The sequence below is a fragment of the Tarenaya hassleriana genome, unplaced genomic scaffold (genome assembly GCF_000463585.1).
Source record: "Tarenaya hassleriana unplaced genomic scaffold, ASM46358v1 Cleome8, whole genome shotgun sequence".
In the NCBI taxonomy this organism is placed as follows: Eukaryota; Viridiplantae; Streptophyta; class Magnoliopsida; order Brassicales; family Cleomaceae; genus Tarenaya; species Tarenaya hassleriana.
Window position 1 is genome coordinate 3,894,773 of NW_010970490.1, and position 22,978 is coordinate 3,917,750.

General features: G+C 39.9%; 7 protein-coding genes and 1 pseudogene across 7 annotated transcripts in view; all 8 read left to right on the forward strand.

The window, feature by feature from the left end:
- Positions 1–352, forward strand: part of LOC104802890 (glycine-rich protein A3) — a 1,872-nt gene extending 1,520 nt beyond the window's left edge. Inside the window, 1 exon segment of the mRNA XM_010526708.1 lies at positions 1–352. This exon segment is cut by the window's left edge and continues 4 nt beyond it. Within this exon segment, the coding sequence (XP_010525010.1) occupies positions 1–170 (170 nt within the window). The 3' untranslated portion in view covers positions 171–352.
- An 85-nt stretch (positions 353–437) lies between these two features.
- On the forward strand, positions 438–2,446 carry LOC104803116. The gene has a single exon (XM_019201166.1). The coding sequence runs from the start codon at positions 476–478 to the stop codon at positions 2,231–2,233; it is 1,758 nt and encodes a 585-aa protein (XP_019056711.1). The 5' UTR covers positions 438–475; the 3' UTR covers positions 2,234–2,446.
- A 959-nt stretch (positions 2,447–3,405) lies between these two features.
- Positions 3,406–9,022, forward strand: LOC109116188 (annotated as a pseudogene).
- LOC104802891 lies at positions 7,245–8,951 on the forward strand. Its single transcript, XM_010526709.2, has one exon. The coding sequence runs from the start codon at positions 7,245–7,247 to the stop codon at positions 8,949–8,951; it is 1,707 nt and encodes a 568-aa protein (XP_010525011.1).
- A 780-nt stretch (positions 9,023–9,802) lies between the features above and the next one.
- LOC104802892 lies at positions 9,803–11,907 on the forward strand. Its single transcript, XM_010526710.1, has one exon. It carries the CDS (start codon positions 9,846–9,848, stop codon positions 11,490–11,492), a length of 1,647 nt encoding a protein of 548 aa, XP_010525012.1. The 5' UTR covers positions 9,803–9,845; the 3' UTR covers positions 11,493–11,907.
- A 2,326-nt stretch (positions 11,908–14,233) lies between these two features.
- On the forward strand, positions 14,234–16,070 carry LOC104802893. Its single transcript, XM_010526711.1, has one exon. It carries the CDS (start codon positions 14,246–14,248, stop codon positions 15,941–15,943), a length of 1,698 nt encoding a protein of 565 aa, XP_010525013.1. The 5' UTR covers positions 14,234–14,245; the 3' UTR covers positions 15,944–16,070.
- Positions 16,071–16,323: 253 nt separating this feature from the next.
- On the forward strand, positions 16,324–19,930 carry LOC104802894 (AUGMIN subunit 7). Its single transcript, XM_010526712.1, has 9 exons — positions 16,324–16,591; positions 16,879–16,964; positions 17,272–17,333; positions 17,582–17,673; positions 17,804–17,929; positions 18,357–18,447; positions 18,719–18,826; positions 19,199–19,297; positions 19,514–19,930. Exons 1-9 carry the CDS (start codon positions 16,458–16,460, stop codon positions 19,712–19,714), a joined length of 999 nt encoding a protein of 332 aa, XP_010525014.1. The 5' UTR covers positions 16,324–16,457; the 3' UTR covers positions 19,715–19,930.
- A 2,966-nt stretch (positions 19,931–22,896) lies between these two features.
- LOC104802895 (RING-H2 finger protein ATL52-like) overlaps positions 22,897–22,978 on the forward strand; it is a 1,787-nt gene continuing 1,705 nt past the window's right edge. The window contains exon 1 of the mRNA XM_019201157.1: positions 22,897–22,973. The gene's annotated coding sequence lies outside the window, so the exon portion shown is untranslated. The remainder of the gene's footprint in view (positions 22,974–22,978) is intronic.

The window sequence follows — 22,978 nt, forward strand, 5'->3', positions numbered from 1 at the left end:
CACCAGCCGCGGCAGCTGGAGCTCACCATATGGCCCATGGCCACTACGGGCACCACGGGTACCACGGCAAATTCAAGCATGGAAAATTCAAGCACGGGAAGTTCGGGAAGCGGTGGAAACACGGCATGTTTGGTAAGCACAAGGGTAAGTTCTTCAAGCGGTGGAAGTAGATAGATTCTTCCTAGTTGTGAAGCTGCTACATAAGACCTTTACTTACATAGATCGCTACTATTACTATCAAGTTTCACTTGTTTGCTTCCAGTCAAACAATGTTTTTACCATAAAACCAGTTTATTATTCTATCTAGTTCTGTCTGTGGTAATAATATGATCTTTTCAAAAGTAATTGAAAAGATAATCGGCAACATATTTTTTCTTATTATATTCACACATTACTTTTTCTTATTAAATATAGTATATTAGTCGTTGTTGCCTTGGAATTCGACAATTAAACACTTATCCTGGTGGCACCGTCCATGTGCACACAGAGATTCCCTTTTAGTTTACCGAGTTTACGGAGATTTGGATTCTCTCTCTCTCTGTCTCTCAAACTCAGAAATCAGAGAGCGATGGAGAAGGAGCTTCCTACTCACCCTCACCCTTTGATACCATGCTACATGTCAAGTTCCCGCCGCTGCGGTATGTGCTTTCGTCTATCAGATACCTCCGGTGGATTCGATGGTTTCTACTGCGTAACTTGCATCAATGGTGTTTTCCACAAGGAGTGTGCTGAATCTCCATTGGAGCTCCATCACCACCCTTATCACCCTCCTCACTCCCTCTCCCTCCTCCCCCATGGCCATCATCTTCTTCAAGGCTCGGAGTTATGCAGTTGTTGCGCTGAAGAACTCGGAGGCGAATGGGCATATCGCTGCCAGATCTGTGATTTCTTCATCCATCTGCGTTGTGCCAACAGGCCACCGGCTCTTGAGGTGGCTCAACCCAGGAGCCACGACCATAAGCTATTCCTCCTCCCTAAACCACGTCCCTTCACCTGCGATGCTTGTGGTTTGATGCTCGATGGCTCCTTTCTTCCATGGACTTGTCTCGAATGCGGGGCTATGATCCATAGAGAGTGTATCGACTTACCACGCGTCATCAGGATCTCTCGTCACCCGCAACATCGTCTCTGTTACGTTTCCTCTCCTCCCCCTTCGCCAGCTCGTGAACCATCATGGTCTTGCGGAGTTTGTCGCAAAGTCGTTGACAACCGTTACGGTGCGTATTCTTGCATCAAAGATGACTGTCATTACGTCGTCCATCCCAAATGCGGAACAAGAAGAGACGTGTGGGATGGGGTAGACCTCGAGGGATTCCCTGAAGAACCCGAAGATATCGAGCCGCCATTCCAGGTTATAGATGACAAAGTGATACGCCATTTCAGTCACGATCATCATCTCAAACTGAACGAGGATGATGGTGCAGATTTTGATGGAAGCAAACACTGCGGAATATGCGCCCTTTCTATCCGTATTCATTTGGGTAATATCTACAGTTGCATGAAGCGCGACTGCGATGTCGCTCTCCACGAAAAATGTGCCAATCTACCGAGAAAGATATGGTGCATGTTGCATCCCCACCGTCTCGAATTGCAGATAATAGATATGGCAGGATGTGACGTCTGTATCCGGCTATGTTGCGGCTATATATATTCATGTAGCAAAGAGGGTTGCGGATTCAAAGTAGACGTGAACTGCGCTTCAGTCTCGGAACCTTTAACCCATATAACCCATCCACATCCTCTCTTCTCCATGTCAATCTCGATGCGTGGCGATGCATGTTCGGGCTGTAAAGACGAAGATAAACCTCACAAGATGCAGTGTACAGAATGCGACTTTAACTTATGTTTCAAATGCATAACTCTACCACCAAAGGTGAGGTACAAGCAAGACAGACATCCTCTGGTTCTTGGCGGCGGCGGTGGAGGAGAAGAGGTCGCAAGCTGGTGGTGCGAGATCTGTGAAGAGGAAATGGAACCAGACAAGGAAATGTATTACACATGTGACAGTTGTTGCGTCACTGTGCATGTCCGTTGCATTCTGGGAGAGGAGCCGTACGTGAAGACCGGCCGTTATTCGACAAGTTGCGAGGAGGATTATGAAGTCGTAGCCAACGTCCGTTGTTGCCGACCCACTTGCCATCATTGTCTAAACCGTTGCCCATTCCCCATTGCCTTCAAGAGAAATGGTCTTTATTTTTGCACTAGCCATTACCTATGGGCTTTCGTGCAATAATTAAGAAATTGAATAAAAAAAATTATTTTCCATTTTTTTTACAAAATAATTTAAAATTCTTTTCTTGTAAAAAAAAATGTCGGTCCATGTTGGCAGTGGAGGTTTTTGGCATTGCTCTTGGTGTAGTAAAACCATGTTGGTCCATGTTGGTATAATTTAATGTAAAATTTCATTGGAATAGCAAAAATGAAAAGTGAAAGAGTCATAATTATTGGGACAAATAATAAAAAAAGATATTGGAATATGGAACAACAAAAAAAGAATTAATTTCTTATTTATTAAAAACCTTTAACTATAAGAATTAAGCAACAACAAAAAAAAAGTTGAAAAGACAGATATAAACTTATTTTTATTTTAAAGTTTAAAGATAATGTAAAAAACTAATCACGCGTATTGGAATATGGAACAGTGGGAAACCACGTGGTCTGTCCATTATTCAAATCTAGCAGATCTTTAATTAAGATCTATGTTTACATCATTTCACTCAAGTAATGGCCCGACTGGTTGTACCGCAGCGGTTGCGGTTGCGGATGATAGCGTTTTTAGAGTGTTTGCTAGCGATTGTAGGCGATTGGTACTGACTGGTTTGTAAATGACTGTTGGTGGCGATTGCGGTTGGTTGCGAGTAAGAGTGAATGGTTGTACACGGTTGCGGTTGCGTTTGGATATAAATTACCAAAAAGGACATGATTTTAAAATAATTTTTTAAATCAATTACAATTAATTTTATATTATCATTTGATAAAAAAATATTTTATATAATTTATAAATAATTATATAAAATATTTTAAAATATAAATTCTATCAATTTAATTTATATTTAATTAAAAAATAATTTTTGATAAAAATATCAAAAATAATTATTGATAAATTTAAAAATTTTATAATTATGTGATAATGAAATTTAGTAAAATATGATATCAAAAAATAAATTCAAAACATAATACTAAACAAGTCATCAATAATATATATATATATACTAAACGAAGTCATCAACAATATATTTATATATAATATTTTGCATAAAACACGCTTCAATGTCAAAACTCAAATCCCAAACTGATATTTAGTTGTAAACTTTCATTCTCATGAAGACCCATGAACATAATAAATGTTTATAATGTGAAAGAAAAATTACATTTCACGAAACAACTATAATCATTAGAAATACACACAATTTTGTACAGATTTCTCAAGCATCAACAAAAAATGCACAAAGAAACGGTGAGAGAAACACTTGCATTTGACATCACACAGTTCTACAACCATAGTGTCCTTCAAAACTTAAAAGTCAAAGCAAAACCCACAAACATAAATCACACTTCTTGGCTACGTGCATTCAGGTACAGGAGAAACAAGGAATCAAATCCATAGGCATTGACTTAAGAAAAAATAGATCCATATTTTCAACCACGTAAAACACACTTCATGGCCAAAGTAGAATCTAAAACCCATTTTATACCAAAACAGAATCTAAAATCCATTCCGTAAATGCTACATCCAGAAAAGAATCCAAAACCCACAAAACCCATTTTGTGTAAAAGTATTATCTGTGAACTCGACAGGGATTTTCAAATGAAATGATAAATCCAAGTATTCAAACGAAATCTGGAAAAAAAAAAAACAGAAGAGAAAAGGGGATAAACACAAAATAGAGACATAGACATACCAAGAGACGACGAAGATGACGAAGTCCGGAAAACTCCGGCGAGCTCCGGCAAGTTCCGACGATCTAGGTGCTGGGTCGACGGCTCGATGCGAACACAGGTTTTCCACGGACAGACATGTGAGAAGAATAGAAGAAAAAGAGAGTTAGGGTTTTATTATTTTCAAGGGTATTTTGGTCTTTTTCTATAAACGCTATGAAACGCTGCTAAAACGCAGGTGAGAAGCAGCGTTTTAATTTTTGAAGTTTTATTGCGGTTACGTTTCGCTGCGGTTGGACCAGTCAGTTTTACAACCGCCACCAATCGCCAGAAACCGCAACTGCTCCGTTTGCGGTTGGTAGCGGTACAACCAGTCACCCCCTAACCCACTCTGTATTTGATTATCCATTACCCATTTATTTAAAAAAAAAAAAAAAAAGATTGTCACGTTGGAGATGGAGTTGGTCAAGTTTCCAATCCACCCTCATCCTTTGACACCTTTTGATATGTCCGGTCTCTCCTGCTGCTGTCTGTGTTTTTCTATGCCAAACTCCTCGAGGATCGAAGGTTACAAATGCATAAGCTGCTCTCTCGAATTCCACAAAGAATGCGTCGAATCGCCATTGGAGCTGAAAGACCACTCTTATCACCCTCCTCACCTTCTCACCCTCCTCCACCCTCTCCTCCACGAAGCTTCGGAGACATGCAGTTGCTGCGGAGAACGACTCGGGATAGAATGGGCATATCACTGTCCATACATCTTTTCTTGAGGTGGACCAGCCCAAGAGCCATGGCCATAGACTCTTCCTCCTCCCTAAACCATGTCCCTTCACCTGCGATGTCTGTGGGTTAGAGTTAGATCGCCCCTCTCTCCCTTGGGCTTGTCTCGAATGCGGGGTCATGATCCATAGAGAGTGTATCTGCTTACCACGCCTCATCAGGATCTCCCGCCACCCGCAGCATCGTCTCCGTTACGTTTCCTCTCCCCCTCCACTTCCAAATCCATCATCATTGTCATGTGGAGTTTGTCGTAGAGTCGTCCACAATCAATATGGGGCGTATTCTTGTATCAAAAATGACTGTCACTACATCGTTCATTCAAAGTGTGGAACGAGAAAAAATGTATGGGATGGGGTAGAACTTGAGGGAGTGTCCGAAGAACCCGAAGATGTCGACCCGCCATTCGAGGTTATAGATGACAACGTGATACATCATTTCAGTCATGAACATCATCTTAAATTGAAAGATGGCAATGTCGACTTTGATGGAGGAAAGCACTGTCAAGCATGCGGTATTCCTATTCGTATTCACTCGGGTAATATCTATAGCTGCAAAGATTATGATTGCGATTTCGTCCTCCACGAAAAATGTGCCAATCTACCGAGAAAGATATGGCATATGCTACATCCCCACCGTCTCGAACTAGAGGCATGCGAAACACGTTTTAGAATATGTGGCGTTTGTGCTCGAGAGTGTTGTGGCTTCATATATACATGTTGCAAAGGGGATTGTTGTTTCGAGGTAGACGTGGTTTGCGGTTCAGTCTCAGAGCCCTTTTTCCATATCACTCACCCTCATCCTCTCTTCTCCACGTCGCTTTCAACGAGACGTCAGTCATGTCGGGGCTGCAAAAAGGAGCATAAAAAGCAGATGATGCAATGCGTAGAATGCGACTTCGTCTTGTGTTTCAAATGCATAACGTTACCGTCAAAGGTGAGGTACAAGCAAGACGGGCATCCTCTTATTCTGGTTCTTGGCGGGGGTGACGTATTCTGGTGGTGCGAGATCTGCGAAGGAAAAATGGAACCAGACGAGGAAATGTATTACACATGTGACAGTTGTTGTGTCACTGTCCACGTCCATTGCATCCTCGGACGGGATCCACTCGTAAAGCCCGGTAATCATTCCTTCGCATGGCTGAAGGAGTTTGAAGTTGTGGCCAACAGCGGTTGTTGTCGACCTGTATGCCATGTATGTCGAAGGCGCTGCCCGTTCCCCGTTGTTTTCAAGAGAAAGGATCGCCATTTCTGTTCTCTCAGCTGTCTAACTGAGTTCAGAGCATCAAGACTACGTGACACAAAGGCTTCGACCTCTACGACGGGGAGCTTTCAGGAAAGACACGACACATTCTGCATCCCCACCGACATGAGTTTCATACCATTGAAACAAAGTGTAGCTCGTGTGATGTTGGAGCTTCAGTGAGGGTTGTTATATTGTGCTTTAATATTGAATGATACTATGATAAAAGGATTCAAATTTAAAAATTCAAAACCAAGCCCATCGGATGATTACAAGCTGAGAAGAACCAGAAGCGCAAACTATGAAGAACCCTAAAAGTGAAGTGAAACCCCAAATCGATTTTCGGCTAGGCCTCCAGTCCAGACCCTCTGTCCATCCTGGAAGGTTTGTGCCGTTTTTAAGAAGACTTCAATCGATATGGGAAAGGAGGCATTAAGGTCAGCATTTAAGGAATGAGTAATGAATGACCAAGTGTAAACAATGCCTCTCACGTTCCCTCCGATTTGAACCTCGATAGAACATAAACCGAAAACGAAAGAACACATCGGAGTTTTACGAGTTCAGTCATCGAGCAGAGCTCAAACATATATCTCAGTCGGGCGACACCGGCAAATACACTAGGATCGTAGTTTAGACAAGTTCTGACGACCTCGACAACCCCGAGGCTCGCCGGAGAAAGAAAACCCGAAGAAGAACGACAACTCAAGGTCAGGATGACACTACCTGAGCTTCACCGTCAATTCCGACCTGAACACCGCCGAGCTCCGCCTCCGATCTTCCACTCCGCTGATGTCTCTCTCTCCCCTGCCTCTGTCAAAAAAAAATACAACACGATCACCAAAGAAGAAAAGAAGGAAGAGGAGATGGGTTGTTTAATTTTAACCCTAATCTCCAAACCGAATCGGTTCATTAATGTTGAACCTCCCGGTTTATCAAAACCGAATCCTCCAAGAGAATTAGAAGCTTTCTCTCAATCAAACCTCAGCACCAAGAATTTAGAATAGCGAACGGTCTCTTCGTTAAGTTGGATGGAACATTGTTTGTTTTATTCATATCCACACAAATTGGTGGGTTTTTTTAAATATAGTATATCAGCGATTACACTTTCATAATTGCTCTTTCTAACGAGTTTATTAGAGTCAACGGGGACTATGGTGAGTGTGAATAAGATAATCACAAACAGCTGTCGTGTTTCGGACATTGAGATCCACGAACGCATGTGTAATAAATACAGAATTTGTAAGAGAATTACTAAAATGGGAAGATATGGTCTTCTAGATCTTATCTGTTATGCGAAGAAGAGAGATCAATACAGAAAATAACCATCTCATATCAGATAGATAGCAATGGAGGAGGAGGAGGAAGAGTTACTCCATCTTCCTGTCCACCGTCACCCTTTGACACCTTGGGACATGTCCGGTAGCCGCTGCAGTATGTGCTTTCGTACAGAAGATTCTTCCAGCATAATCGAAGGTTACTTGTGCAGAACTTGCTTCCCTGGCTTCCACAAGGATTGTGCTGAATCGCCATTAAAGCTCCCTCACCCTCCTCACCCTCCTCACTCTCTTTCTCTCCGTCCCCCTGCCGACACTGAAGCTTCTTCAGAGACATGCAGCTGCTGCGGAGAACGACTCGGAGGAGGATGGGTTTATCACTGTCCTATCTGCAGATTCATCATTCATCTCCGTTGCGCCAAGAAGCCGCCGGTTCTTGAGGTGGATCATCCCAAGAGCCATGACCACAAACTCATCCTCCTCCCTAAACCACGTCCCTTCACATGTGATGCTTGTGGTCTACAGCTCGACGGCCCTTCTCTTCCTTGGGGTTGTCACCAGTGCGGTGCCATGCTCCACAGGGAGTGCATGGATTTACCACGTGTCATCAGGATCTCTCGCCACCCACAACATCGTCTCTGTTACGTTTCCTCTCCTACACCTCCTCTAACTCATGAATCATCATGGTCCTGCCGAGTTTTTCCCAAAGTCGGCCACAACCAATACGGTGCATATTTTTGCATCAAAGACGAATGTCGTTATTATATTGTTCACTCAAAGTGTGCAACGAGAGAAGATGTGTGGGACGGGAGAGACTTCGAGGGAGAGCTCGAAGAACCCGAAGACATCGAGCCGCCATTCGAGGTCATAAATGACAAAGTGATACGCCATTTTAGTCATGAACATCTCAAACTACTGAACAAGGATGATGATGATGGTGGTGTAAGTGTAAGCTTTGATGGAAGCGAGCACTGTGGAATATGCGCTCTTCCCATTCATATTAACATCGGAAATATCTACATCTGCATGCAGTGCGATTGCGATTTCATTCTCCACGAAAAATGTGTTAACCTACCGAGAAAAACATGGTATATGTTACATCCCCATCGTCTCAAGTTACAGGCCCGCGGAAAAGAACTTAAGATGTGCGACGTTTGTGCTCGGGATTATTATGGCTTCACGTATAGATGTTGCAACGAGGATTGTCCGTTCAAAGTAGATGTGAATTCCGCGTCAGTGTATGAACCCTTTATCCATATAACTCACCCACATCCGTTGTTCCCAACGTCGAATTTGATCGACAGCCACACATGTTCAGGGTGCAAGGAACGAGAAAGTTATAATCGTAAGACGATGCAATGCATCGAATGCGACTTTAACTTACGTTTCGAGTGCATAACTCTACCGTCTAAGGTCAGTTACAAGCAAGACAGACATCCTCTAGTTCTTGGCGGCGGCGGAGGAGAAGAAGAGGCTGCCACAGGAGGAGGAAGCTGGTGGTGCGAGATCTCTGAGTTGAAAATGGAACCAGACAAAGAGATGTACTATACGTCTGATAGTTGTTGTGTCACTGTCCATGTCCATTGCGTCCTCGGACGGGATCCACTCATGAAGCCCGGTCGTTATGCCGACCCATGGGAACAAGCGTTTGAAGTTACGACCAACAACAGTTGTTGCCGGCCCATATGCCAAATTTGTCGGAGGCGCTGCCCATTCCCCATTGTCTTCAAGCAAAATGATCTTCTTTTCTGTACTTTAAATTGTCTATGCATTTCATAGAATGAACAAAAACCCTGCGTTATGTATTTGCCTTCGCATGCAGCCAACATACTCGAACATTAATGTCCTTACCATAAGCCTAGTTTATTAATCCCATATAGTTCTTTGAATGTGGTAATAATCATACAGATTCCTATTGTGCATCGACAGATTTATTATTTTCTTTTGGATTTAACAAGTCGACAAGTTGTTTTCTCGTCAGTAAACAAAAGAGAGAGAGAGCAAGTGCATGATGAATTTAATGATATTAGATCTAACGTTGAGATGCGTGGAGTCTCACACCTCTTTGACTTAGATTTCATTTAATAATAATAATAATAATAATAAATGGTTTCTTAAGACTCAAAATACAATTATTTGAGTTTATATATTTTAAAAACCGACCAAAACGGAAGTTAAAGGAGACAGTCACCATGAGATGTCGTCTTTAACTTATGAGCTGTGAATGAGATTATAGTGATTCCTAATTACAAGTAGAAGATTATATAATGAGGAAGAATGAGTAAAATATGTCCATTCTCAGGCAAATTGTCCCAAATAAAATGGTTTTACAAGACACATAATATATATATATATAATCAGTTCTATATTATGTAAAGAAATGGGAAGAGACGTGCTGATGATTCAGATCTATATGATATGAAGAATTCAAAGGTAATTTATATATTTTATCGGGATTGGGATTATTGGCTGTATTGGCGGGGATCCACCATGAACAAGTTTTGAAAATAATATTAATAATGAATTTTAGATTTTAGTTATATAAAGAAGGAAGGATGATCCGCTCAATCAAATCAGCCGCACCATACCCATACCAAAAAAAAAAAAAAATCTTGGAGAGCCATGGAGTTTGTACGGCTCCCTGTCCACCCTCACCCTTTGGCCCTTTTTAACATGTCAGGTTTACACTGCGTTTTGTGCGCTTCTGTACAAAGCTCCTCGTCAGGAGTCGAAGGTTACTGGTGCGTAACTTGCTTCGGAGGTAACTTCCACAGGGAATGCGCCGAATCCCCAATGGAGCTGAAGGACCACCCTTATCATCCTCCTCACCCTCTCTCTCTCCGTCCCCTTGAATCTTCTGACATCTGCAGATGTTGCGGAGGAAAACTCGGAAAAGAATGGGCTTATTCCTGTTCTACCTGCACATTCTTCATGCACCTGAAATGCGCCAAGAAGCCGCCGGTTCTTGAGGTGGATCAGCCCAAGAGCCATGTCCATAAGCTCTTCCTCCTCCCTAAACCGCGTCTCTTCACGTGTGATGCCTGTGGTTTGCTGCTCGACGGCCCCATTCTTCCTTGGGCTTGTCTCGAGTGCGGGGTCATGTTCCATAGAGAATGTATTGACTTACCACGCGTTATCAGGATCTCACGCCATCCACAACATCGTCTCTTCTATGTTTTCTCTCCTTCCCCTCCACCACCTCATGAATCATCATCGTGGTCATGTGGAGTTTGTCGCAAAGTTGTCCACAACCATTATGGTGCATATTCTTGCGTCAAAGAAAATTGCCGTTGTACTGTCCATTCAAAGTGTGCAACAAGAGAAGATGTATGGGACGGGATAGACCTTTATGGAGTACCCGAAGAACCCGAAGACGTCGAGGCACCATTCGAGGTTATTGATGACAAAGTGATACGTCATTTCAGTCACCAACATCATCTTAAACTGAACGAGGATGATGACATTAGCTCTGGGCGAAGCGAGTTCTGTGAAATTTGCGCTCTTCCAACTCACACCCACATCGGAAATATCTACAGGTGTATTACAGGTGATTGCGATTTCGTTATCCACGAAACATGTGCAAATCTACCAAGGAAGATGTGGTACATGCTACATCCACACCGTCTAGAACTACAAGCCTTCGGAACATCTAGCGTGGTATGCGACGTTTGTGATCGTGAATGTTGCGGATTCATATACAAATGTTGCAACGATTGTGGTTTCATAGTAGATGTGAATTGTGCTTCAGTCTCAGAGCCTTTTATCCATACAAATCACCCACATCCTTTGTTCTCCACATCAATATCGAATTGTTACCAAACATGTTCTGGTTGCAAAGGCCTTGGAACTTCTAAGCGTAAGAAGATGGAGTGCATTGAATGCGACTCCGTCATCTTGTGTTTCAGGTGCATAACTTTACCGACTAAGGTAAGATATAAGCAAGACCGACACCCTCTGGTTCTTGGAGGCGGTGGTGGTGAGGCCAAAGATGGAGGAAGCTGGTGGTGCGAGATATGTGAGGGGAAAATGGAACCGGAGGAGGAAATGTACTACACATGTGACACTTGTTGTGTCACTGTCCATGTCCATTGCATCCTCGGAGAGGGTACACTAATGAAGCCTGGCCATTATTCCCACCCATGGGCGCCCGAGTTAGAAGTGGCGGCCAACAATAGTCGTTGTCGACCGTTATGCCATCAATGCCAGAGGCGCTGCCCATTCCCGAGTATTTTCAAGACAGATGATCATGTCTTGTGCACTTTCCGGTGTGTTAAGGACTTTAGGAGAACGCTATGTGAAATACTAGGACAAAGGAAATGATATAACGAGTGTAGACAAGACAGACATCCTCTGGTTCTTGGGGTTGGTGAAGAGGCCAAAGATGGAGGGAGATGGTGGTGCGAGATCTGTGAATTGAAAATGGAACCGGAGGAGGAATTGTATTACAGTTGTGACAGTTGTGGTTCATGTTCATTGCATACTCGGACAGGATCCATTCATGCTGTCTGGCCTTTATGCCAACCCATTCAATGGTGAATTCGAAGCTGCGGATGCCGGTTTCACGTGGGAACGGGTGTTTAGGGTTGCGGCCAACAACAATTGCTTCCGACCGCCGTGCTATCTATGTTGAAGGCGCTGCCCGTTTCCCATTTTTTTCGAGACAAATGATCGCCATTTCTGTACTTACAATGTATATTCTTTTTTCTAGCTCCGGATGCGGCAATGTAAGTTTTTCGATTTAAACAAATACACAGAGAGTTATATCAAGGTGTGGGTTCGTGATTGATCAAAAGGAATTCTCTTTCGTGGGATTTTTTTTTTAAAAATGTTATATTAAAGGAACATGAGCTCATCTGTCTTTGATCCGAGATTGTCCTGAAATCATAGAGAATACAAGAACGTGGCAACGGCATAACCCAAGGAAATTCTCTATTAACTAATACCACCTAGGGTGGCATTTCGGTTATTAACCGAATAACTCTGAACCGAATAAGACATAACCGAATCCGAATCGAACCCGACATCAAAATCGAACGGTTATGATTTTCTTAAATATGAAAAACCGAAACCGAAACCGAACCGAATAAAAAATAACCGAAAACCAATGGGGGCATATGCCCCCATTCTTCTCCAATTGGGTCCGCCCATGATCATTATCGCCTATGTTTTTTTTATACATTGGGAACCCAACTACTACTCTTCGGGCACACTGACGAGTAAACTCAAGCCCACATACACGAGTCTGCAACACACGTGTGGAAGGTAAATCAACCGTAACTGACAGGCGATAGATGAGGGGATAAGGAATCGAACCCTCAACCTCTCGGTACGTTGACCATGCTCATTGCCAACTCACCTAGGGATTTCCCCTATCGCCTATGTTTTTAGGCATGCGTGAGATATAATTTTCACATTTGGATAGTTTTGATATTATTACACTCTCTCCGTTTTTTAAGAGTTGACATTATGGACAAAAAAAAATATTTCTAAATAGATGTCATTTTAAAAAAAAATAGGTAATTTTTTAAAATAATTTCTAATTTTATCTTTAAATAAAACTAACCAATTCTAATAAACTTAATGAAAAGTTGAACCGTCAATTAGAATGGTCATTTCGGTCATTAACCGAATAACCAAACCGAGCCGAACCGAACCGAACCCGACATCAAAACTGAACGGTTATGATTTTTTTAAATCCAAAAAAACCAAAACCGAACCGAATAAAAAATAACCAAAAAAAACCGAGAGAATAACCGACAATTTCTTTGGAAAATTGAACTTTTTACCAAAACCGAACCGAACCGAACCGAAATTTATATAAAAATCGAATGGTTATAGTTTTTCTATAACTGAAATAACCGAACCCGAATATAACCGAACCGAAACCCGAATTGGCCACAACCACATAAAACTATCATATTTTTCATCTTTAACAAAAATAATATATTTTAAAATTATGATATTTAGGCCATATATTTAAAAATATAACATTTTATTTTTCAAATTATTTTTATTTATATAGAATTTAATTTATATATTATTAATACTGAATTTAATTTGAATCATGCCCTTTAATTTCAAGTTTAATTTTATTTGAATTGAATCTGGTTTGTATTTTTTTCATTATATATTTTTCTAATTTAAATTAAATTGGTTTTCCAAATTATGGATTACTTTCTTATTTTTGTGTTTTTGAAAAATGATAAGGACAAAGGGCCCAATTCAAGAAGCCCAAGGTAGAGAAACTTTCCTCCGAGCCCAGAGACACAGAGAGAGAATTTGTTTTTATTTCAAATATAATAAATTAATATTAAATTATTATGTGTTATCCATTGCTGAGATAAATAAATGGTCGTACTCCTCTTCAATAGGTATTAACTTAAATTATTTTATAGAAAATAAAATAAAACATTTAAAAAACGAAAAAAAATATCTTTGGAACATTATTTGTTTTTCATAAGAAAAAACGAATGTAAATAGGGAAAAATAGAAAAATATATTTTTATGTGTAGGGTTGCAAACGAAATTGAATATATATGCGACTTGTGGTTAACGCGTAGAGAATTCGATATCTGTAACCCCTTCTATATATATATATATATATATATAAATCTTTGGTACTGTTAATAAGATCATGCTCCCGTGTATGTGTGTATGTATATATATATATATAACATAAGATTAGATCTAACATTCAACCAAAAAAAAAAAGATTAGATCTAACATTGAGATGCGTGGAGTCCCACACCTCTTTGACTTCGATTTCATTTTATAAAGAAAAACAATGGTTTCCTCAGATTCAAAATTAATTACAATTATTTGAGTTAATGAAATGGTTAGGAGATGAGCTGTGATGAATGAGATTATGGCGATTTCTTAATTACAAGTAGAAGCTTTATGCATAATGATGAGGAATGTGCAATCTTAATGAATCTGAGGAAGTGAATGAAATGGTCCGATGCATGTACATACATACATATATAGATATATATATATATATATATATATATAAGGAGATAGAAAGGGAGAGAGATCCATAACCATAACACCATCATCTCAAAAATCAGACAGCCATGGAGGAGAAGGAGAAGGAGATGGTAAAGTTTCCGTACCACCCTCACCCTTTGACACACTTTAACAACATTTCAGAGCTCGAGTGCCACATGTGCTTTTCTAAGCCCAACTCCTCCAGGATCGAAGGCTACATGTGCACTGTTTGCTTCGAATGTAATCTCCACAAGGAATGCGTTGAGTCGCCATTGGAGATCCATCACCACCCTTATCACCCTCCCCACCCTCTCTCCCTCCGCCCCCTCTCTCCTTCTGAATCTTCTGATACATGCAGTTGCTGCGGAAAACGGCTCGGGAGAGGATGGGTCTATCACTGCCCTATCTGCAGTTTCATCATTCATCTCCGTTGCGCCAAGGAGCCACCGGTTCTTGAGGTGGACCAGCCCAAGAGCCACGACCACAAGCTCTTCCTCCTCCCTAAACCACGTCCCTTCACCTGTGATGCCTGCGCGTTACTGCTCGACGGCCCTTCTCTTCCCTGGGCTTGTCTCGAATGCGGCGTCATGATCCATAGAGATTGTATCGACTTACCACGCCTCATCAGGATCTCTCGCCACCCACATCGTATCCGTTTCACTCCCTCTCCTCCTCTTCCAGCCCATGAATCGTCATCATTGTCCTGCGGAGTTTGTCTCAAAGTCGCCCACAACCAATACGGTGCGTATTCTTGCATCAAAGACGACTGTCGTTATGTCGTTCACTCAAAGTGTGCTATAAGAGAAGATGTGTGGGATGGGAAAGACCTCTATGGAGTGCCGGAAGAACCCGAAGATGTCGAGAACCCATTCGAGGTTATAGATGACAAAGTCATACGCCATTTCAGCCACGAGCATCACCATCTTAAACTGAAAGAGGACGAGGACGATGCAGGCTTTGACGGGAGCGAGCACTGTCAAGCATGCGGTCTTCCTATTCGTATCCACTCCGGCAATTTCTATGGCTGCATGACAGGTGATTGCGATTTCGTTATCCACGAAACATGTGCAAATCTACCGAGAAAGACATGGTACATGCTACATCCCCACCGTCTGACACTCAAGCCCTGCAGAAACTGCAACAATACATGTTCTGTATGTGCTCGGGATTACAGCGGATTCGTATATACGTGTTGCGAAGAGAATTGCGGTTTTCAGGTTGATGCGAATTGCGCTTCAATCTCCGAACCCTTTATTCATATAATTCATCCGCATCCTCTAATCCCCGCGTCAGTTCCGACGGAGGACAAGAGATGCTCGGTTTGTAGAGGATGGGGAAATTATAACCGTAAAATGATGGAGTGCATCGAAAGCGACTTCCTCTTGTGTTTCAGGTGCATAGCTTTACCAGCCAAGGTAAGGTACAAGCAAGATAGACACCCTCTCGTTCTTGAAGGCCGAGGTGGTGAAGGGGCCAAAGGCGAGAGCTTTTGGTGCGAAATCTGCGAGAGGAAATTGAATCCGGACGAGGAATTGTACTATACGTGCGGAAGCTGTTGTGTCACTGTTCATGTCCACTGCATTCTCGGAGAGGATCCGCTGATTAAGACGGGTGGCTATTCCGACCCGTGGGGGAAATTCGAAGTCGTCGCCAACAACAGCTGTTTCCGACCGCTGTGCCATCGATGTCAAAGACGCTGTCCGTTCCCCATTGTTTTCAAGGCCTATGATCATCACCTCTGTACTCTCACTTGTCTAAACATGTTCTTAAGATTTAGATTTTGAATAACTTTCCGTTGCAAAATAATTAGAAAATAAGTGGGCTTTAATTTTTGGGGCTTATTGTTGCCTCTTCATAACTTTCCGTTGTAAGATTGTTTTTGTTCGAAGTATTAACTGTCTGAAGTTAAGTTAGGAGAGACAAACCACCGGTTATGGGGAGATCAGGGTTGTTAAGAATGGATCAAGTCAAATTTTTTTTTTTAATTACAAACAACATATTAGAAAAACTATTGGTGAACATTTAGGTTCGAGAATTTGGTTTAAAACCGAACCGAACTAAACCAAAATTAAATCGGTCGAAAAACAGTTCCGAACTACGGAACCGGATCCAATAAATATCGAGGGGAAAAGAAACCCGAAGTCGTTCTTTAGCTTTTTGTTTTGAAAGATAACAAACGGCCCAAAGCCCGAGGTTTGACGAGAAACTTTCTCGGAGCCCAGAGAAAGAGAGAATTTGGTTGATCTCCAGATCGGATCGGTGTCGGAGCAGTCGCCGGAATCAGTGGAGGGGAGGAAAATGGCGGCGAAACAGATGGGAGAGGTACAGAAGAAGCTGGGGACGCTGAATTACCCAAGGGCTAATGCTCCTGCTCAGTCTCTCCTCTTCGCCGGCATGGAGCGTTACGCTCTTCTCGAATGGCTCTTTTTCAAGTACAGCTCTTCCATCTCCATCTTCCTCTGATCTATGCGTTTTGTCTGAGTTTGCTGTCTGGTCTCCCAGAAAATGCAGGAAAATTTTTCGGAAATTTACGATCTGATACATTCAAGCATTTTGATGCGTTTTCATTCTCGAGGTTGACCAAAATTTTAGTGGGTTTTGTTAGTTATTGGGTTATAGTAGAGTATCTTATGCTTTTGAATTGTTTGATTCACTGGGGAGTTTGCGTTTTAGTAGAGGTGGCTTACTTGCTTTACTTACTTGTTCTATCATCTTGAAGGTTATTGGGTGATAAATCGCCTTTTTCTCAGCAAAATCTTCAAGGAGATGGCGGTGTTCGTGACGAAGAAACTGTCCGTATTCAGTGTAAGCTTTTCTCTGTAGTCTCTATCAGTTCTCTTGATTCTTCATTAAGCTTGGAGAGGTACATAGTGTCATAGGTTATGCGTTTCCAATTGATTAGTTGCGGTAAATCTCGAGATTCGAAGCTGCAGGTTGCCAAAGCTTGTAAATTTATCGTTTTCCAGTCAGGCGTATAGTAATCGAACACAACTCTTGCTACTTGCCTTCACTGATGGTACCGAGTTTCATACATAGGTTGACTTGCTTCAGTTGATGTCGTGGTACCTGTTGTGAAGTTCTCTTATTCTCCATTATCATCTCTGGGTTTCAGATTTGGCAGAGATTGCAAAGTTTCTGGGTATTACAGCAACTGTAGATATAGAAGCTATTCAGGTATGATGCTTCGTGTCGTGTAATGCAGAAATCTTTTTTTCTTGGCTAACATTGCTAGTTCTTCCCTTGTGCCGTGCCCTTAAATAGGTCTTGCCTTTGCTCTTATCTTTTCATGTCCCATGAGATGTAGAAATCCGAGAATTTTGGTCCTATTAAATGGTCTAAATCATGCAAGCATGACTCTAGTTTTCTTTTGTTTTTAAAACTATCTTCCTTGAATCTGCAATTAAATTTTTTTGTTGTTTTAGGGACATGGAACCTATGAAGACCGAATGGAAATGCTTCGTCATGTTGTTGATCTAGTGGAGGCAAGCCTCTGCTCGGATAATCCTGAATGGAGGTGGAGATGCCTCTCATCTCTTTCTTAACTTGTATCATTCGAGCATAACTTATCTATCAACTTTCTACATTCTTGTCCTGAATTTGGTTTTGTTCTTTGTGCATAACAATGGTTTTGCCTTATTCCTCAGTATCGATGAACAGGTTGCCAAAGACATTCAGCTCATAGATGCTATAGCGGGGAGACAATCACTGATATTTTCTGAAGAATGCAAGCTGTTCCCTGCTGATGTGCAGATCCAGTCCATTTATCCATTGTAAGAATTCTTTCCTCCAAGTTATTTTGTGTTTTGGTTTATTCTATCAGGCATACAAAAAATTCTTCCATTATACTCTGTTGAGTCTGTTCTGATTGCAGCTCATGGTATAGTGGAATATTTTTTTTAAAACCATTTCAAAATCAACCACACGAAGAACAGTTAGTTTTATTATCAATTCTACCCGAATTGTTTTGTTCAAATTTTTTACCAAATGCGCATGGGTCATTCTTGGGATGATGTCATTGTCTAGGATACTTCTAAAGCACCTATGGTGTTGATTATTTAGTCTTAAACCGAGCTTTAAGTTGTATGGAGATTCCGTCAATGATCAAATCTGACAGTACTTCCCAAGTTCCTGGATTGCAGTTCCATATTTTAGCCAATGTAGTGACATTATGTTCCTTTAATCAAAGTTTATCTGCAGACCAGATGTTTCGGAGCTAGTGACAAAACTTGCAGAGCAGACCAAGATACTCTCGAATCTTCAACAGAAAGTTGATGATTTGGCAGCGAAGGTGTGTTTGTTAGCTTCATATTTCAATGTTTTGTTGTTGTTTTGATCTGCAAGTGGACAACTTTCTCATTCGGTCAGAATCAGATTTTGTTTCATACATGCATGATCCTACTTCCAATTTACTCGTTGATAGGAGGTCTTTTCCCTTGGTGTATCTAAAGTTTTGCATATCGATATTCTCGCTGGAAATCAATGTGCCTTTGCTTCACGTTAGCCTTATATCCTGATTCTTAAACTAAACATGGTCAGTTTCTTTGTTTCTCTGCTTGTAGCATGCTTATAACCCAGACGAAGAATATAGTGAAGTGGAGTCGCAACTACGGGCCCATTTGGAATCTTTTCTCGAAACTGCTAGGGCTTTCAATACAATTTACACAAAGGTACAGTACGAGACTGTGATTCCATTTCCAGTCATGATATTGATAGATTTGTTCATCTCATGATCCTCTTTCGATTGCTCTGGATTGAGTTAAGATAAAATCTTATGGAAGATCCAAGACATCTCAGAGTTTTGAGTACTTAGAATGGCAGCGAAGTAATGTGAATGTGTTGAGTTTGGAATTTCTCGTGAACTCTAAATCCGTCAAGAGTCTTAATGAAACTAAATAGTTGTCCTCTGTTTCCTCTTCTCCTACAGCAAAGTGTCGGGTGTAATCGATTTCTTTTCACAACTTTGGTGACCTAGCGCGTATTTCTGGAATCAACAATGGACAACTCCCTATCTTTGATGTCTATGCTTTTCGATTTTGCAGGAAATTCGGCCGTGGACACACATGATGGAAGTGCCTCAGCTCCACGGGTTTGGTCCTGCCGCTAACCGTTTGTTAGAAGCATATAAGATGCTCTTAAAGGTACTTTAATGTTGTCTCTCTACTAATACTTCATTTTCATACCAAACTGGAGGCATTAAGCAGAATTTAACCGAAACCCGTTTTTTGAAATTCCTCCTTGCACCCAATTCCCTGGTAGCTATATACGATCGTGCGGGAATATATACAACACGATGAGCCGAAATGGCTGTGTGATATATAGTTCTGAATGCGAGTTCCCTTATTGTTTGGAGACAGTTCCTGGGAAACATGAAGAGTCTGAGGGGTTCACATGCAGCACTGGCAGTAGGGTTGTGGGAAACAGTGGCCGGAGATCCGTCATCAGTGACGAGAATCGTATGGGAATGTGAAGCTGCTTTGACAGTTCTGAATCGTGACCTCGGAATTCTCTCGGCCTCTATTGCTCGTGAGCAAGCCCATCCTCAAGATCTTGAATGATAGATAATTCATTAAACATTTTAGGTATCTTCCATGGGATTTGATGAGCCTTTTGTTAGAATCATAGGTCTGATCCCGGTTTCTAGTGGGGGTGGCCGTTTTAGGTTTCGGTTCGATACTTATTTGGTTAAGAAAAATTGTACCATTCGGTTATTATAATATGTTTGTCACGAATGTCTAGTTTTTTAAGAAGTTTTCGGTTTCTTCTGGTTTTAATATCCATTTCGGTTCGATCTTGGTTTATTTAGTTCTCTAAATATATAACCGGTAAGGATTTTTTATGATTCGGTTTGCGAACGGAATTATGTTCCTGTTCCGAAGAATCAAACCGAAATGTTCACCCCTTAGTTGTTTAATGGTGAATAATTGAGCTTAACCAGCGTCAAATCTTATCTCGAGAATTTCAAAGTTATCCAAATTCGTGTTTAGGTTGTATAACCCGATTGAAATTTTGGATATAGTCGTAATATTATTAAAAGAGAGGGTATTTTTTTATATAATTTTGGATATAAACCGCAATGAAATTCTAAAACTAGACCCCGATTTATTAGGAATTTAGGCAGACTAGATATTGGAGAGAGGGGAGGAAAAGGACGAGAGAAGCGCCGTAATAAGCATTCCACAACGTCCTTTTACAATTTTAAATACGCCTCACCTATTTGTATTCTATTCTTTTTGGAAAATAAAATAAAACCAATTTATTATAGCCTTTGTATGTTGTGTTCCTTACGGCATTTGACAAAGCACGTAGCATTGCCTTTTTTAGTTTTTTTTTTAAAATTTATTTATTACAATATGTCATTATTGTGTATGTTTATATATAATATGAGTGACTTTGGACTGAAGCTGAAGCATTTGGAATCTTTTTCTTTTTCTCTATCCATAATAAGAATATTGAAATCTTGGAATTGCCACCACGTGACTAGCACGTGAATATATATGCATACGTACGCATCTAAATTAGATTCCTCCAACTGCTACTGTGACCTTAAGAAAGTACTCTTACTTCTCCCTCCCACCTCATGTCGGGAAAGGCATTTCTTGAATATCATCAATCTCTTAATTACGTAAAAAAAAAAATACATTACCATGTGGTTTTTGGACCGTCTTTCAATGTAAACTTGGAGTCATTATCAAAAATACACTTATTTTACTATTTTTACTTCAACACATATATTTTTCCAATTGTGATCATGTGATCTAAAATATAATGTGGTCGCATATTGATCTCATTACTCATAACGTTAAATTTATGATGTTTTAATCAAATAATTAGTAAGATATATAAGGTATGAACATAATGAATTAGTGTGAACACCATAAATTTAACGTTATAATTAATAAAATCAAAATGTTAACACACTATCTTTTGGATTATATGATCACAGTTGAAATGATATATGTTGAAATAAAAAAAGTAAAGGAAATGTATTTTTGATATAATGCCAAGTTGGTGTGTTAACATGTATCCATACCTTATTTTAAGACAAGGACCATCCTGTCCCTAACTTTTAAATTAATAAAACATCTATCAAATAAAATAATTATATATATATATATGGAACATATTTATTTGCAATCTTTCAAGTTGTAGAACAAATATTCAAATAACAATGACTAAGTACAAGGCCAATAATCCAATAACTTAAGTATTTTTTTTTTCATGAATTGGCAACAGAAGTCATCCTATAAATATGGTATTCCATTTTTATACACTCACTTTGTATTCTCCTTTTTTTCCCTTTCTCATTTAATTTAATGCGTCCATTTTATATACAAGTAAGATATAACTTTTTATCAAAAATTATTTTCCCAAAAAATATACAAAGAGAAAGAAGATGAGAGAGAGAGGCACACTTTAGTTACTTATCATGGAACACTTGGTTTTGGGTTGGTTTGAAAAAACAAATTAGGGTTTTCTTACAAGAACATGAAATGGGACATAATATAACAAGTATTAATGTGCAAACATTATCATCATCTATGCCCTGATTTTTAGCTACCATGGACCTACCAAAAGGGTCATTATTTCTCATGCAACCATCTATAATTCATCCACCTTTGAACGATGATAATCATTGCTTCCAAAAGTTTAGGTTAAATCAATTAGCTAAATTTGCTGATAATAATGAAAATTAATAATTAAGAATAATAGGTTGATAGTCAGTTCTATTAAGAGCTATAATGTGGAACAAATGAATCCCATTACAAATCAAAATAAAATAAAATAAATATTTCTAAATTGAGACAGTTCTAATTATGTATTTTGGATAAATATTGTACCTTTTTCCGGAGATCATACAATGTTGTTATTGATTATCACAAATGAAAAAAAAACAATTATAGAAATAAATAAGTAAATCAGCATTATCCTCATACTTGATCTAATTGACAGAAACTCCAACCCAAAGCGTAGGCATAACGACTATATTGTCTATATATGTATATAAGAGATATGAAATGGAACTATACTCTAATTGAATTTTAATACCACGGAATCGCAATGTAAGCCTAATTCGTAGCAGAATGGCAAATCTTGAATTCGTGGGGGAGATTAGTACAAGTCCCATAACCCACTGGACACGTGTCCACCGATATCGAGTGTGGTCGAGGTTCTTTTAAAGAAATTGTATTTTGTTGGATAAAAATTAAAATGATTAATTGGGTAATTTTTTTTTATTTATAAAAGAATAGTTTCGTCCCCTTTACCTATTCCCCTCGGCAGCACTTCACCTACCATTTGATGCCTTGAAAGCTACTTAACCCCGTTTTTGTGACTTTCTCATTACCAAAACCAAACATTCATAATTTAGTCTGCTTATATAATCTATATATATATATATATAGTAAATTTATTATAACTTGTTCGGAATTAAATGACTTTGTCGCATACTATTTTTTGCTATATAATGCGACCAAAAGGAAAAAGAATATAAAGAGAGTTTTTTTTTTTTAAAAAAAAGCGAATTATGCACCTTTAGTAGCGTTTGGAGTGTCTCTCTTATCTTTTGGTCTCTCTCACCTTTGTTCTAATTTCTGCAATAAAAAAAAAACATTTACGCAGATTAAATTTTTACTAACAGTCATAAATAGTAATAAATAATAAATAAATAAAATGCCAAGCAACCATAATGTAAAAAAAAAAAACTTACACTAATTAACGCAGATTAAATAATAATGGAAGCTCCCCCAGGATAAGGAGAGAGAGAAAGAGAGATACTCTCCAGTCTCCACCTCCGCATCCCTTCTCTCTCTCTCTTTCCC